The sequence below is a fragment of the Neodiprion fabricii genome, chromosome 5 (assembly GCF_021155785.1).
Source record: "Neodiprion fabricii isolate iyNeoFabr1 chromosome 5, iyNeoFabr1.1, whole genome shotgun sequence".
In the NCBI taxonomy this organism is placed as follows: Eukaryota; Metazoa; Arthropoda; class Insecta; order Hymenoptera; family Diprionidae; genus Neodiprion; species Neodiprion fabricii.
Genome location: NC_060243.1, coordinates 30,866,555 through 30,882,974, shown reverse-complemented (window position 1 = coordinate 30,882,974; position 16,420 = coordinate 30,866,555). Strand labels below are relative to the sequence as shown.

At 38.4% G+C, this 16,420-nt stretch overlaps 3 protein-coding genes and 1 long non-coding RNA gene across 4 annotated transcripts; 1 reads left to right on the top strand and 3 right to left on the bottom strand.

Annotated features, from left to right (window-relative positions):
- Positions 1-6: 6 nt before the first annotated feature.
- On the top strand, positions 7-7,308 carry LOC124182304 (nuclear RNA export factor 1-like). Its single transcript, XM_046569393.1, has 10 exons — positions 7-142; positions 1,051-1,358; positions 1,444-1,530; positions 1,606-1,849; positions 1,943-2,136; positions 2,210-2,322; positions 2,758-2,794; positions 2,875-3,107; positions 3,202-3,370; positions 3,506-7,308. The coding sequence occupies exons 1-10, from the start codon at positions 64-66 to the stop codon at positions 3,938-3,940; spliced, it is 1,899 nt and encodes a 632-aa protein (XP_046425349.1). The 5' UTR covers positions 7-63; the 3' UTR covers positions 3,941-7,308.
- Positions 7,309-7,335: 27 nt separating this feature from the next.
- LOC124182329 lies at positions 7,336-8,072 on the bottom strand. Its single transcript, XR_006870743.1, has 4 exons — positions 8,026-8,072; positions 7,794-7,934; positions 7,593-7,646; positions 7,336-7,407 (listed from the first exon to the last, which is right to left on the bottom strand). It is a non-coding gene; the product is annotated as an uncharacterized LOC124182329 (long non-coding RNA).
- Positions 8,073-8,989: 917 nt separating this feature from the next.
- Positions 8,990-13,419, bottom strand: LOC124182300 (integrin alpha-IIb-like). Its single transcript, XM_046569384.1, has 13 exons — positions 13,324-13,419; positions 13,042-13,231; positions 12,744-12,925; positions 12,553-12,680; positions 11,740-11,803; positions 11,492-11,648; positions 11,131-11,344; positions 10,789-10,952; positions 10,447-10,630; positions 9,878-10,265; positions 9,691-9,781; positions 9,463-9,595; positions 8,990-9,129 (listed from the first exon to the last, which is right to left on the bottom strand). Exons 1-13 carry the CDS (start codon positions 13,400-13,402, stop codon positions 9,019-9,021), a joined length of 2,085 nt encoding a protein of 694 aa, XP_046425340.1. The 5' UTR covers positions 13,403-13,419; the 3' UTR covers positions 8,990-9,018.
- Positions 13,420-13,506: 87 nt separating this feature from the next.
- On the bottom strand, positions 13,507-16,042 carry LOC124182310 (integrin alpha-9-like). The gene is made up of 7 exons (XM_046569413.1): positions 15,647-16,042; positions 15,301-15,529; positions 14,958-15,117; positions 14,576-14,643; positions 14,137-14,290; positions 13,961-14,046; positions 13,507-13,851 (listed from the first exon to the last, which is right to left on the bottom strand). Exons 1-7 carry the CDS (start codon positions 15,916-15,918, stop codon positions 13,549-13,551), a joined length of 1,272 nt encoding a protein of 423 aa, XP_046425369.1. The 5' UTR covers positions 15,919-16,042; the 3' UTR covers positions 13,507-13,548.
- Between the last annotated feature and the right edge of the window lie 378 nt (positions 16,043-16,420).

The window sequence follows — 16,420 nt, the reverse complement described above, 5'->3', positions numbered from 1 at the left end:
TTAAGCTGCGTGTTGTATTTTCGTTGCTGATTCTTGTTAACGTGTAAAGTTTTGCCGTTAAAAATGCCAAAGAAATCCAGCAAAGCTCAGTGGAACGGAAGAGATCCCGCTGCGCAAAACGTGCAGGGTAAACACTACTTCGGTAAGTGGAAATGAGAGTTGTCAAAGCTAACAAATCCCTTCGATTCAGTAACAAACGATGCAGCTGCTCAACGACGCAATATTGTGTTTGCACTTTACACCATCGTCGCCTGACCTGCCGCTTAACTATGCGATAGAATAACGCAAACTCTCCGTATTTTGCTCGCCTTCGTTCGCCAAAATCTGAATGACGAACAAAGGTAGAAGACGCCAACGCATACAACCACGGTTTGACTGCACGCTACTTATGCCCAAATTGGCGTCTGTGAATAACGCGATTTTTGCCGAACGAATAAAGCGAGGATTTAATTTTCAACTTTCACGAGCGTATTCTTCAAGTTCGAGTATCTGAGAGCCAATTATTAGTTGACTCGAATTTTAAAAATCACGAATGTAATGATTTCATGCCAAACAAAACGACTGTCACGCTTGTCAACAAATGTGAATTGTGCATTCAACTCCAACAGAATGCCCCTAATGTTTTTTTGATACAGGAATCAAATATTAGAATGGAAACTTTCCATTGTTTTTCTATTTTTAATAAAAGCGGAGTCTAAGAACGCAAAACTGCCTCATTATACAAGTTTCTGGAAAATAAAAAACCATAGCGGTAAACATTACAAGATAAATTTTGCAATTGGATTTATACTCGTTATAAAACCAATCTTCCTTTCCTCAATTTTGATTCAAGATTTTCCGAACCGTAATATCACTGGAAATTTCTTTTACCAAATAAATTTATATTTCGTACCACATCCATATCAAAAACTTATTTTAAGCAATCTGCCACATTTATGTTGTAGAATCCACGAACAATTATGGTATTGGTACGAAATTGGAAGTAAATTCGCATATTTTGAATATTTCAGTCTTGTCTTATCACCACTGATCATTTGCAATTCACTGTAGATCACGACAATCGCACAATCCACCCGAACTCCGGGAGACCTCGAGTGTCATTCAAATCACAAGGAAGACACGGACCGGATCGAGGAAGAAACCTCAAAACTGGGTTAACAAATTACCTGGGCGAAGACATCTCAATGACCGTAGGAGCGAGCAATGGACCTAGGCAAGTCTTGGTCAGGGGCAAAATCGGTAGGCGGGCGTCTTGGGGTAGATTGATTCCGTTTCCGCAGCATGGTCGGAGAGAGGGAAGGCAGGGGTCTCAACACCGCCCTCCAATGTTCGCAGACTCCAACTGGTTCAAAGTTACGGTGAGAATTTTAGCATGTGTAAAATGATTGAAACAGCTTGCAGATCTGAAAATAGAGTGAAATATGATTGTAAAATTTTTTTTAGATACCGTATGGACACAAGTACCAGAAAGACTTTGTAGTGAAGAGCCTGAACAGTTACATATCACCCGATATGTTCGTACCAATAATGGTAAGTTTTGTTTTTGAATATCGAATTTGAGCCAACTTCCATATTTCATATTCGCATAATTCCCTTTATCCATAGTACAAAGTCTTACCAAATGAAGCCGTGTTCTATGTCGATGACCCGAACACCGCCGACAAATTGTACAACTGCGATCGTAAAATAACTACCAATGATGGATTCAAGATACAAGTAAGGGTAAAGCCTGGTTTTCCCCAAGTTGAAATCGATCAGACGCTTAGAGAAAGGATGAAACTTGCCATGGTAAAGAGATACGTGCAGGAAACTAATGCTCTAGATCTTTCCAAATTTCATCAAGATCCTGGTGAGTTCTATCAGTTCAACAAATTTCGCTAGTTTCATACTAATTGATATCATTTCAAATCAGCATCTGTTTTCAATGTTTTTCCAATTTTAGACCTTGTAACAGACTACTTTTGCGCCTTATTCAGGCCACTGATGTTGGCCGCAGTTATAGACATCGTCGCCGAGCACATACCCAACTTAGAAGCATTAAATTTAGATGGTAACAAACTGGCAGTTATCGAGCGACTCAATATTTTAACCAAAAAGTTACCAAAACTCAAAGTTTTATACATCGGTGAGAATCGGGTGAGTTAGCATCAAATTACCCGAATCAAAGGCACTTTTAGAAAACTATCAGATTTTGACGGCCGTATTTTAGATACAGGAAGTCAGTCATCTGGATGTGATAAAGGACCTAAAACTAGAAGAACTGAGGCTCGCTGGTAATCCCGTTTGCGCAAAGTACAAAGATCGTCAAACTGCATATTTCAGGTAAACTGATTCAATTTGCTTTGTCTTGTCCTAATCAAGTCTACAATGTCGTTCTCTCTTGTCAGAGAAGAATTGAAAATGATTATCAGAAGTGCAGCAACGTGTTGTAAAGCAGAAACACAGGTACATCTATTTCTTTTGAGCTCATCAATTTTCCACCGACATTTAGACACAATTGTCTACTGCGTAACCTGAAAAAAATGTTGGAAAATTGTTGGGATTTTGAATAGATTTGAAAGTTAAAGTGAGTCCAAGAATAGCGTCAAACGTCTTATGTTTGATAAAACATAACGTAAACACCTACATAGTACCCAATTTCTGTTGCCTTCTTGATTTCCTGTACAATCCAATTTTAATAACTGTAATCGTCTCTCTGTCTCTGATTATGACTAACTCCGAGCTTCCGGGCTTCTGGCTTTTCTTTCTTGGCGATAGTGACGTACGAAAGAGGTTTCCAAGACTTCTGAAACTGGTAAGTGTTATCGCTGCGATTCTACTTTCCACTGAAACTTCGTCAGTTAAGGTTTTCACCGTACTTTTTTGTTCAAAAAGGACGGAATTATACTCCCACCGCCTATTCGATTTGACGTCGCCGACGAGACAGCCAGTTTACCGCCTACTCAAAGAATGTACGTCGTTAACACAGATGCGCAAGCAATTGCTGGCCAATTTCTGCAGCAGTATTTCATGATATTCGACAGTGATAATCGTCAGCCATTGCTAGATGCATATCATGAACAGGCCTCATTTAGTATGACTGTTTCTTATGGAAGTAACGGCAATAAGTAAGTAAAACTGTGCTATAATTCTTATTTTATTGCTTGCATTTCCCATGGTCTCAAAGAATGAGAATTCATTCATTGTTATATCCGTTCCTAGACTGGATAGTTACCTACGTGAGAATAGAAATCTGTTCCGCCTTAACGACATCGAGAGAAAACGGAAGCTACTAAAGCAAGGCAGACTTCCTGTAGTTTCCTTTATATCAGAAATGCCCAAGACTAAACATGACCTGGACGGCTTTACTATGGATCTATGCTTAGCCACGGTAAGTCAAACCTTAAAAAAAAAAATTAATTTATTTTGTAGAATTTTACCAAAGTTTTGTGCATCTCGCATGTATTCTACTGAAATGCTGTGAAAACGCTTGAAACTTGTTTATCTAATTATGTTAAATTTACAGGAAACCATGATGATGATAATCGTTACCGGATTATTCAAGGAGCTGGATGGCAAGAAAAATCCTATCCGCTACTTCAATCGAACTTTTCTCATAGTCCCCGAGGGTGGAGGGTACTGCATTTGCAATGAGCAATTGCATATTAGCCATCCAACCGACGAGCAGGAGAAGAAAGCATTCACTGTGCGACAGAGTCAGCCATCTAGTTCAACACCGGCATCAACATCATCAGGTACATCAGTTGTAACTGGAATTAGTGACGAAGCGAAACAACACATGACGATAGCGCTAAGTGAAAAGACAAAGATGAACTTGGAATGGAGTTTCAAATGCTTGGCGGAGGTTCAATGGGACTTTAATAACGCTTTGGCAGCATTTCAGGAATTTTACACACTTGGTCAAATACCGCCGGAAGCTTTTTTACCGAACAAAACGTGAAACTTTGCATTTCTCGCTAGTGCATTTCACCTTACCATTGTTATCAAATTTTCCCCGCTTTTGTCAACGACTCCAGCAGCATTTGACCAGGTAAACATCCGCTGCTACTCCAAGAGCCTTCAACCGAGATCTTACTCTTAGTTGTTTATTCATTTCGTAAAAATGTGTAGTAGCACGTATGTTTTCAAAACTTGTGAGTTTGAAATAGGTCGAACTTTGTTTTGTGAGGCGTTGCGCAACGTATAAATGTGACGGGGAAAATATTTATTTGCAATGCTTGCTCAAAAGTTGAAAGTTAAAGTTATGATTGAATCTAGTTGGTTTCCAAATAGATATTTCTTATTCAAATTCTCGTTAATTTTGCTCGGTTTGTTCACCTTAAGACACGATTATACGTTACGCCGAATTCTTCAAATATTTGTAATAAAACTAACTATATTTTGAAACAAAAAAAAAAGAAAAGTAAAAAAACTGGAACAAATGAGAATTTCAGTTTTACGCGAAATGGCTATTGGTAGCTACATTGTAAATATCACGCTTTGTAGGAGAAATGTGTGTGTATGTAAATACATATATATAAGCGAAGAAGTAAAAGAGAAAAAAAATTGTGTTCAGCTTACCATCATCTCGAAAAAATCAGATTATCTGTCTAACATGTAGAAAGTTACCACAATACTACGTAAATTTTGTTAGCCACACGTGTCTTTTCATTCAAAAATATTTACGCCTGAAAAATACCGAAGCCTTTTTTCTCCAAGTCATCTGATGGTCAAAGAATGAACGAAAAGCATAAATAAATAGACTTATACTTGCAAATCTGTCGTTTCACTTGGTATACGTTATGAATCTGGTCAACAATTTCGTCAAAATTGAGACTACAGTAAAAAAAATTTTACGGTAAATATGTATAGTTTCTAATTTGGTTAATAGACCTTGAAGAACTATGGGTTTCTATGGAATACGAACCAAAAACACAATGGAGTGAGACAGAAACTACAATTTTTCTGATGTTGGTGGTTCGTTCTCTATTATATCCCACTAAGGTTTTTAACCAGTGTGACTATAGTTTTTCTGCTGTCCTGGAGAAATAATGGCAAAGTATCAGCACACGTCAGTGGCAACAAATTTGGTAACTCATTGAGAACGTATAAATAGATTTCACACTAATTCTGTTCAAGTATAAGTATCTGCTTTCACGGATACATATTATTCGGAAAATATGAAAGTATTCACTTATAATACATGGGAAACTCAGTGATACCTTATATCCGGAAAAAAGGGATGCCAGGAATGTATAAATATATGAAAAAGAATGATGGAAATCCGTAGATTAAATCATGGAATTAGATTAATGCGATAATTTGTGTACAGTTGGATTATGATGCATGATAAGCATGAAATAGCTTTCCATTTCTTTGTACAAAAACAAAAATTTGACAATGGTTTGGAAGAAAACAAGAATTCATGACAATAGTCAAGCATAGCGAATAATTAAGATGATTTATTTTCTCTATAACTTCCCGATGATAAAAAACACCGCATGACAATAATGAAAATTCATCGAGAAAGAAAATCACTTTATCATTTCTTTTCTTTACTTTATTTTCTTTTTCTAAAACAATTTACTTTGGATTAAAGAAAATGAAGAGACGATGTCATACGAAACTAATAAAAATCAGTGGCAGTAAAAATTACATTGGATGAAGTTAAAAGTCAACTCAAAGATAAAGATTGCAAATATATATCTCTCTCTCCCTCTCTCTCTCTCTGGAGATTGGAAACTACCAGGATATGCTTGACACATCTTCGTTTGACTGACTGAAGCTACGACTTAACGGCAGTCAGGCAATTCATCGATAATGTGCGGAGACGCACATTTCAGCGTTTCGAAATTTCAGTTCCAAACTCCCAAGGACTTGAAAAACGTATGAACGTTATTTCTGAATCATCTCGTACTTCAACACTACCGAGGAAGAGGGAAGCATTTGCCCAAGTTAACGATACCGATGCCTCAAAATCTCCAATGACAGGCGAAGATAAACTCTAATTAGAAAAATGAATAAATAAAAAATTTACTAAAAGAACCAGAAGAAGAAAACAACACTTGTGTTTAAATGCTTAAATTTTAAAAAAAAGTTGCTAAAAACAAAAAAAAAACAATACTACAAGAGTAGTGCTTATCTACTGAGTTCCGCATCGCCTGCCCTGATAATTAAAAGAAGGAACAAATTCTATGGCAGAGTTTTTTTTTTTTTTTATTATTGTTTCGTATGATTTATTGTTTGTAATCGATAAGAATATCAATAACGCCAAACCCATATCAACCTTGAAGTAAAAAGTTGTTGAAATTTTGAATAAAATCAGATATTTCATGCTTATTATGTACACCATGTATTCCGCTTATGAAACAAAAGTAATAAATGTACATTTCTTCAAATTTATAGTAATATCATCAAGTCATCAATGCCTTCTATTCGTAACCTTTTATTCTTTGGCAAGGTGTGGAAAAAATTGAACTAAATTTTTTTCAATTTTTCATAAGTCTGCAATAATACGTAAAATACTAATAAGAAAATTAAAACGTTATTATTGTTATTAACGACAAAAAGAAAATAATGATTTTTCTTTATCACTTGTATGTAATCATAGTTATTCTTAAGTCATTATTCATTAAATTATCATTTGCAATGATTATATTATTGACGTATCACCGGATGCATAATGACTACTCGTCATACGCCCAATTATTCACCATATCTCGTGTATTGAAAAAAATGAATATAATTTCAATGAGATATATGTTTAATTTTTCTGCGTACTTTGAACGCACACTGTTTTATGTATTTAGTGTTTATCTGATGATGTGTATACAAATATTACTGTCCATATGTGCAAAGATGGGTCTTCGATATCCTGTACATGTGACGTTACGTAATACTGTTGTATGTTAAGTAAAAAATTCACAAAAAATGGTAATATGCACATGTACAAGCGGGTTATTTAATTGCTATGTTTTCATTAAACTTCTTTCGTTTGGTTTTTCGTCTGTCACAATGAACTTCTCTAAATTCAGAAGAAACGATGTACGGGAAGGTTCGGTATTATTTTTTTTTTTTCTATTTTTTTTTATGCCTTTTTGATCCATAAGTTTTACGGACACAATATTTATTAGTTGGAAAATTTTTACGCCCACTTTAATCGCGTAACATATGTTTTCACGAATCTCTCACCTACTTATCTGTAAGTAAGCAAAACAGTAACGTGTAAAGAATATTAGCAGGTATACGAAAATATTGTTTTTTCTGTAATATATTTATTATTTCATTAAGACATAAGGGAAAAAAATAAATAAAAATATTCAAAACGATGATAGTCAGATATTCTATTATTATTCTTCTACATATTTTATTCGATTACTCGTGGAGATTAAGTTCTTTGTAGCCGTCGTCCTCCTTCAACTTCAACGTCTATAATTTCAATCAGATGCGTGATGAAGAATGCGTAATTAATGACGATTAAATATTTGAAATATTCAGATCAAATACATCGCCGCGGTAGAAATCGATGCACAGAGTATTTGAGAGAAATAAAATGTTGACGAAGATGAGAAAAATCGAAGAAAGTGGTCTTAAGAAAAACTATAATCACTTACCATTTTTTGTACCGAAGCGATCATGGCCTTCTTTGGTCTGTTCAAGAAACCAACCTGAAATATTTTCGATTGCAATTGAAATTATTCAATGAATGTATCATCGTGCAATGAATTAATTATTCATCTTAAGTATCTGGCCGTGCGTGATGATTAAAGTTTTTCGCGCATGACTACAAACGGCCGCGGTATGCTCTGAACCACTTTCGACATAACGATGAGCAGAATTGAGGACGACTGATAGAAGGCCAACGCATAACGAAACTGGTAAGACCAAACCCGCCAATGTCTGAGTCTCCGGCGAATTGTCGATTAGGTACCGTGGACGCTTTAGCCTCTACGAAGCTGTTGTGTTGTAATAACAATGGGAAATTTAAAGTTAAAATAATGAACAAGACATTGTACAATAGATGAACACAAAAGATGGCCAACTCACCGCGAACCATTCATCGTGTCCAATAATATCGGTTCAAGGATTAGTGCCAATAATATCGAATAACACCAGTTTATCAAAATGACGCTAATTAATTTCACAATTGAGATCATCACATACACGAAGAAAGGCCGTTGCGTGCTAAAGAAAGAGAGAGAGGGTAGAATACATCAACTAATTTTCTGTTACATATGTTATGCTCCAGATATACAACATCGATTTACACCGCAACCGATGTCATTGGTTCCACAACTCTTGAAATTTGATATTTTTCAAAGATACCTACATTTTCGTGACTGTAGAAATACGTAGCTTATGTTCGGACGCAACCACACAAAAATGGAATCAAAAAATGAAGTGTAATGACTGACGAAGATAATGCCTCTCTTCTACCCTCTTTCCTCCTCGTAATTTGGGAACGATCCCTAGGCGGGATACGATGCAATACAGTGCATAAAACAATTGTAAATGCAGAGAAGTATTCTTTTTCTGTAAAACGTGAGTTACTATTTAATCAAGGCATAAGATACAAAAACAGCGAAAGTAACAGCGATGATAATAATATACAAATTTTAAATCGGATTCTTTATCACTATACTAGGTACTAAGAAATTTCTGTAAAACTGTCATATTGTGTCCACTGTATATGTATATATATATACACACATGTGATACTTGACAAAACCTCAGTTTACGGATGTAAACGCGTGAGTGATGAACTGGTGAAAAAATATCAGAGATACGTGAGAACTTAATTATTTAAATCACAATAGTAGCGAATTTTAATCTACAGTGTGAAATGGCAAGTAGCCCTGTACCTTTGTAACCCACAACCGTCCTGCAGTATACGGTTCTTCGTTTTACCTGAGAATCTCCGTACATTGTATATTCGCTCATTCCGGAAGGTCAACATCGCTGTAGCTGGCGTCCGCCTTCAACCTCAATGTCTATAATTTTAGCAACATATACGTCATGAAGATACATAATTAATAACGATCAAGCTCGTGCAAATTTAAATACGACACGTCGCCGAAGAAAATGCAAGTCACTTACCATATAATTTGCCTTCCCGATTCGTGTCTTTTTTGGTCTAGTGAAGAAGCCAACCTGAAATATTTTTGATTTCACTTGAATTTTATTGATTATTCCTACTGAAGCCGAGTGCGAAGCACACATGATTCGATTTCAATTAAACGCTGAACACAAGCGAAGTAACGTTTTCAGACACGAAATTTGAAGGAAAAGAAAATCTAATCTAGACACAGTACGAAATTTCCAGATTCAGGTATGCGATTTACACCTAAATATTGTTTGGGAACTTGACGGCTCTGATGAAAGAAATTCGAATTTCTTCGACATCTCAAATATCTGATCGTGAATGATAACGATAAATTTCCGCACGTGACTACGGCTGGCCACACTATATTCTGAACAACTTACTTTCGACAAAATGATGATCAGAAGTACCAGTATCAAAAGACCAAGGCATAACGAAACTGGTAAAACCCAACCCGCCAATTTCTCAGTCTTCGGCAACTTGTAGAGTATCGTGGACGCTTTAGCTTCCACAAAGCTGTTGAGTTGTAAGAAGAAACAACGTGCAATTTAAAGTTGGACTAGTGAACGAGACATTGTACAATAGATAAACATAAAATAAGGTCAACTCACCGCGAACCATTCATCGTGACTAATGATGTCGGTTCAAGGATTAGTGCTCGCGCGTCGGTGCTGAAGTTTACAAGGAAGAAACTCTCGTCCGCTGAAAAACGTGAAATCTAAGAGTAGTACTAACAGAGAATGCCATTTCCGTCGCAGAAAAACTAATATCTATCAATATTCATTGACAATGACTTACATGTGAATAATGGTTGTACGTCAAACATCATATCCAGGATCGAATTTCCTACGTCTCCAGACGTTTTTGATATGTTGAAATCACACATTACTGTGTGGCACGTTATGCCCGCTGTTGAACAATTGACATAAATCGTTCGATCGGTGCCTTGACCGTCAATGCTAGTCTTTCCCTCCAGAAGCGTTCCATTTTTTCTCTCTCCACGGTGTATTTCTTCTTCATCTTTTGCACCGACTTCTGGCTCTTCCACCTTTTCCTCCACGTTCAGCTCAGGAGCTCCGCGAGTCTTCGTCAGCCGCAGAGAATGTAATAGGTTTGGCAGAATGGTTTTCTTATATGTCACAGTGTCGACGATCAAGCATTCTTGCATGTTTCCAGAACTATCCAGCTGTTTGAACAACACGGGATATATTCAAAACTGGACATCCGTTACTATTTACGGTCTACGCCCCGTTTCTCAGAAACCGTGATTAATCGTTCGTTATTTTAATACGCAGTTCAGCTGATTTCTGTATTATATTGATAAAATATTTCAGTGACAAGATGTATCTTATAAATACGAAATTTACCTCTGGAAGGTGAATGTCCACAATGGAAACGTTTTTCTCTGTAATGGCGACGGGTACGTCGACCGCAAAGTGTACTTTCGGTAGTGACGATGGTCCTATTTTTATAAGTTGGTAGGTGTGCCGAATAGAAAGCTTCGAATTATTCCCTTTCTTTTCATATTCGTGGTTTTGTTCGTTAGCCACCCTGCAATAAATGTGCAAACGAATTAATCGATCGACGACTCACGTGGGCCATTTTTTCAAAATAGTCCCAGAACTCGAATGCCGATGCAAAATTCATCATAAATATCTATAATTAATGTCGCATAGTAACACGCGCCAAGGTACGCAGTGTTCTCTTACCCCATCAGCGTTATGTGAGCTCTGTTTTCGAGTCGCAAATAGAAAACACTTTCATTTTCGCCGTGATTAACGCTCAATGTTTTCGTAGTAACGGTAAAAGGCAAAATCGTCCCTCCAGCCGAACTTGCGATTCCCTCCATATCGAGATCGACGGCTAATGATTTCTGCAACATTTCAAGTCAATTTATAGACACGCGAGTGTCGAATAACACTTCATTAACGGCTTAGAGGTCCTTAAGATCACGCGATATAACACGATTGCGAGTGTATTCGTACTGAAGATTGGCAAAGACAATTATCACGTGATATGTCTAACATGCATGCTTCATAAACTCGACTCACCGGATCCCCTTTGGAAACAGGGTTGCCGATGTCACATTCCAGAATTACGCAATTTCTCTCTTTAGTCTCCAAGCAGGATGGTATACCTTTCCGAAGACCAACTCCCGGTGGCATTTTGATCGTTATATTCGTTCGAAACGCTGGCTCTCCGTTGTTCGTTACTAGGATATCAATACTTACGTCTCCCGATCCCACAGCCCATTGATCATTGTTGCTGCAATTATGTGTAATTCCATTTGTTATTCCTGGTTCAAAGAATTCTGACAATTTGGCCCCACGTAAGAAATTCGTAGAACAAGGCAATGGGAAGGGAATGGGACGGGAATTCAAGAATTCAATCATTTGAAACGCAATCATTTACCTAACACCTGTAGCAAACCAGCTGATTGATAAATTTGAGTGGCACACTTTGCCGCCTTCACATCCGGTATTGAAAGGTATTAACAATTCCGCTTCTTCCAGCAACTGCCCCTTGTTCGGAACAGGACAACGTGAGCAGAATTTATCCCCCTCTTTACCTGAAGTTAGACCCACAATTCGTAATATTGAATGCATATGAATAAGAATAAATTTGAATCGTCTGAGGCGATAAATACATAAAGAAATTACTTTTTTTGCTGATGCTGAACCTTCCGCGAATGACGATTGGTTCGACAAAATTTTGGGAGCTCCTCTGAAAAAAGGTCATTTTTTAAACAGATGAAAATATTTCGCGCAAATCGGCAACGCTATACTAGAAATTTTTTTCAATTATTTGTTCACATGCGCATGGATATGGGGCTGTCCACCTCGATACCACACCTCTGGACCTTACCGGCTCCGATTCGATTAATTTTTTTATTCATTGGTGTTCTAGTTCTAAAATATTTTTCTGAATATTTTCCGATTTTTCGGACACACTGTTTCAGAGTAATAATCATTTTTAGACTGAAAATTTAAACCATTTTGTAAATTTTGAAATTTGGTCAATCACTTATGCGCCTTTAGATTTACAAGACGTTAACCAAACAAAATTTACATTCGTTCTCAATCACATCTTTGCCCACAACACAATTTATCGTTTAGATTGACAGTACGATGAAAGTCATTGTTGAAGTTTTTTTTTAAAGAAAGTTGTTGAGCAATTTGGAAAAAATATAAAAAAAACTCTGTACACGATTTTGGAAGTGGGAGGTCTCCATCATCGAAAGAAATTTGTAAATTTTTTTAGAATTCACAAAATGGTGCAAATTTTCAGCCTAAAATATAGTATTACGCTGAAAGGGTTGGTTCAAAAATTTTGAAAAAACCCAGAAAAATGTTTTAAAGCTAGAACGACGACACATGAAAAAATGTATCGAATCAGAAACGGTGAGGTCCGAGAGGGGTATCGTATTGAGGTGGACAGTCCCATGTAACATTAGCGTATTTTCTATACCGTACCCTGAGATGAAGCGTTTTGTTGACGCAGGATATCTCATCACGCGTGAACGGGGCTGTAAAAAACTTCACGGATTCATCGTTTTCAATACGCATGTATTCTTCATCCGCTACGATCTCGACCCTGAACTCTGGACAGACGTATAATAACACATCATGTAAACATCAAAGGGCGAATCAATGCCATCGATTACCTTGAAATTCCGGTGCCTTCTTTCCCTGATACTCGGCACAGATACCGATGACAAAACTGCGAGTGGATCTCTCTAATATAGGTGTATAGGAGACAAGTTGAGGTGCCATCTTCACGACAGGTTTACCCCGCAATACAACAGCGTGGCCAGATTTGTACGCACCAACTGCCAAATCGGGATATCTGAGGGCCCAATCGATTTACGTTGTGTCAGAGAAAGGCGGATATATGACAGTATAATCCACGACTTATTGTTAGTTGTACAAGTCCATACGAGGCGAGGAAGTTAACAACTTTACCCATTCTTATCGACGTCGACAGGAATCGCAAGCGAGAATCCGAAACCCTGGATGAGAGGAAAGCCTTTGAAGTCCGAAGATGCGATTCGTTGGGTTATCGGAGTAAATCCTCCTTTAGTCCCGAACTCAGGCTGACCGTAAAAGACGTAAACGGCACCGGACGCCTCCCACGGAGCGCCAACCACCAAATCTACGGGAGATGGTCAATTTAATTGTATTTTCGGAATAGTTCAGCAGTCCTTGTGTCGAGAAAAAAAAAATGTCCATTCGCAGAATATTTACCTGCGTGACCGTCATTGTCCAGGTCACCGGCGGCCAAGGTGTAACCGAACTGTCCGTATTCTGCTGTACCCTGGAGCATCAGACCTTCCCTAAAGATGCGCTGCGATGCACGTAGGAAGATATGAAGTTTGAAAAACCATTCGATTAACGATACGAAGATATGAGGGAGAAAATCACAAGTGTTGAAAGATTGTAGCGGATATCTGAAAAGAACTGCGTAGGACACTATTGCGTAAGGTCAATGATACGGAGAGACACGTGTTTACACAAAATGGAGCCAAAGACGAAGAAGATATCGACGATGCCGAAGGTGAGATCGAAAGTCGGTGAATCGTATACCTTATTGTTGCCGTAATATGTGTAGACCCGACCGTAGTCGACCTCGCCCCAATGAGGCGCACCTACGGCAATGTCATCCAAACCGTCGTTGTCAAAATCCCCGGTGGTCAAACTCGCGCCAAAGTACTCGCCCAGTACGGAACCGTCGATTTTTGTTTCCCACGCAGTACCCGGCAAGTAAACCACGACCTTTGAGTGAAGAATCGGATATGATTAAAATTGCATGATGTTAAATTACATTTATTTCATAAACTCTCCGTGTACTAAAATGGTACAATTTTATTTCATTAAAACTCACCTGGCCCGTTTTTTTCAATGCCGGCGTTCCAGCGGCAAATACCAGCTCTTTGGGACGGAAAATGTATCCCGAGGTGACCGAGTAGCCTGGAAATATCACGTCGACAATGCTCGATTTAATTTCATCCGAATAACAAATGATGGCAAGTTTACAAGATAGCCCGCGGCTATAATTACCAAGATTGGCACCTACTGCGGCATTCGCTAATGCCTCGTCAAAATCGCCAGCACCGAGACCGGGATATACTCTGGTCTCCGTTTTATTTTCGTGATGAATATCGACCTTGTTCAATCTAGGTCTCCCAATGATTAGCTCGACGGTGTTCAGGTCCTGCAATCAGAAGGATCCACATTACATATCTGGTTTCCTATGTGCACACGGGGGCAGCGGTTCTGAGGCAGTTAATCTTTCGACCAAGTCAGTTACGTTGGCACTACCGATTCAACCTGCAGTGCTACTGTCGGCTGGCCGGTACGAGCTGACTCTGCATTGCCAACAACACCCACTTTGCCAATAAATTAGCCGCGCAGAAACTCTGCCTCCGTGTGTACCAATTTAAAATCTGGAGACGTACACCTTTCCAGAGTATAAATGTGCGTATAATATAACACGAACCTTTTTCGCAGCATAGTTGATGCAGAATCCATACAGAGCATTAATATTGGTGCGTTGTAACAAGTATTCTGAAAATTAATCACAACCGTATGTGTATCAACCGTGGAAAAGTTAGACCAGCGATATCTTATTGAAAATTTTCATGTGGTAAATCGTAAAATGTTTTGTAAGAATTCAGCATGTTGTTTATTACGTGAAAATTTTCAGTAGGATAATCATTATTATGTATAGATGTGTGGACGTCTGAATTTGTCCGATGTTACGATGTTATGACCGCATTTAACGAAAGAAACTAAAACACAATAACAATGAAAATAAGCAAGTCAATAATTGCATCTGTTATTTTTTATTTATCACTGATCACTGCATTCATATCACTCACCGCCAGGTAATAACACGGAGTTATCGCGGTAAAGGGTGTCGCCGATGGCATCAGGCAGGTTGTAGCAAATTCCACGCATATCGTCCCGCAACTCCGTAGTCCTGCTTTCAAAGACGGCGTCATTCGTAGTATATTCGAATGACGTGCGTGGAGCGCAGACCTAAGAATCACAACGACTATAATGGATTTGGTTGAATCACCACTTCATCCGATCGGCGAGTATACTACATACACACGAATAAAATATTGACAAACAAAGTGAATTCTATCCGGTGAAACTCAAAATATCGACCAGTAACCACAATTAGTTATCATAGGTCGCATCGACACTGTATTTAATTACCATAAGATCAGAGTACTCTCGAGTCGCGAGACTTGCTCCAAGCCACCCGACGGTCCCAAATCGTGTGATTTTCAGATATTCAGAACCCTGTACTCTAATATCTTTTGAAATGGAGGCCTGGTCGAGCTTCAGTCTTCGGCAGGAGTTGCCACGTGTTTCGTTCACATTTACGGAGCACCGGTACAAGGCACCCTCACCTTTATTGTATTTCGGAGCACCAATGAAGATGCTGCGGTTGAAAGAGGAAACAGTAACTCAAACGTTCACAAATCGCAAAGGGATTTATTCATCGATCCCATCTGGCACATTGATAGTGTTTGCATGTACAGTGACGTCGTGTTTTTACCTGGCCGAGGCAGTAGGTTGTTGGTACGATCGGAGTGCGACGGTGTATCCGAAATATCCATTTCCTCCAGGGTCCTGATCTTCATAGACGATGGGGCGACTCGTGTCCACGTTGTAGGAGGAAGCAGGAAACGGCGTCAGGGTGAAGAAGAGGATCAGAAATGCGAACATTTTACACCAGGGAAAATAGAAAGTCTGGAATGTAGTTGATAGCGGACAAAGTGTGTCGAAAGACTGAGAAAGAAGAATCCGCAACTCTTCAGAAACTGTCATGACAATGAGATTGCGTTTTGTCGAATGACATGTCGAGGAAGAGACAGTTTACGAAGGGGAAGGGGGACAGAGGATAACCATACATCAAGGTCGGTACGCAGTTCGTTTGGACAGCGGCGATGATTTGATTCTTTCTTCGTACTCTATTCGGAGATAGATTATACTTCGAAAGGATGCTCGTAACCGTAACATTGAGGGTATTTCTAAAATTTGATAACTTTTAAAGTTACTAACGCAGACATGTTTGAATGCGCTACACGAAACGCCGGAAGGCTCGTTCCGATCATGTAAAATTCAATGCCTAGCGCGCGGTGAATAACGCATTTATATCAATATATGAGACATAATGACTAACGAGGATCATGCTCCTCTTTCCCCCTCTTAGAACGTGTTTACGTAATTTGGAAACGATCCCTAGGCAGGAAAAGATGCAATATACATGTATAGAATGATTTCAATTGGAGAGAATTATGGTTTTTTCTATAGAACATATGTAAGTAAT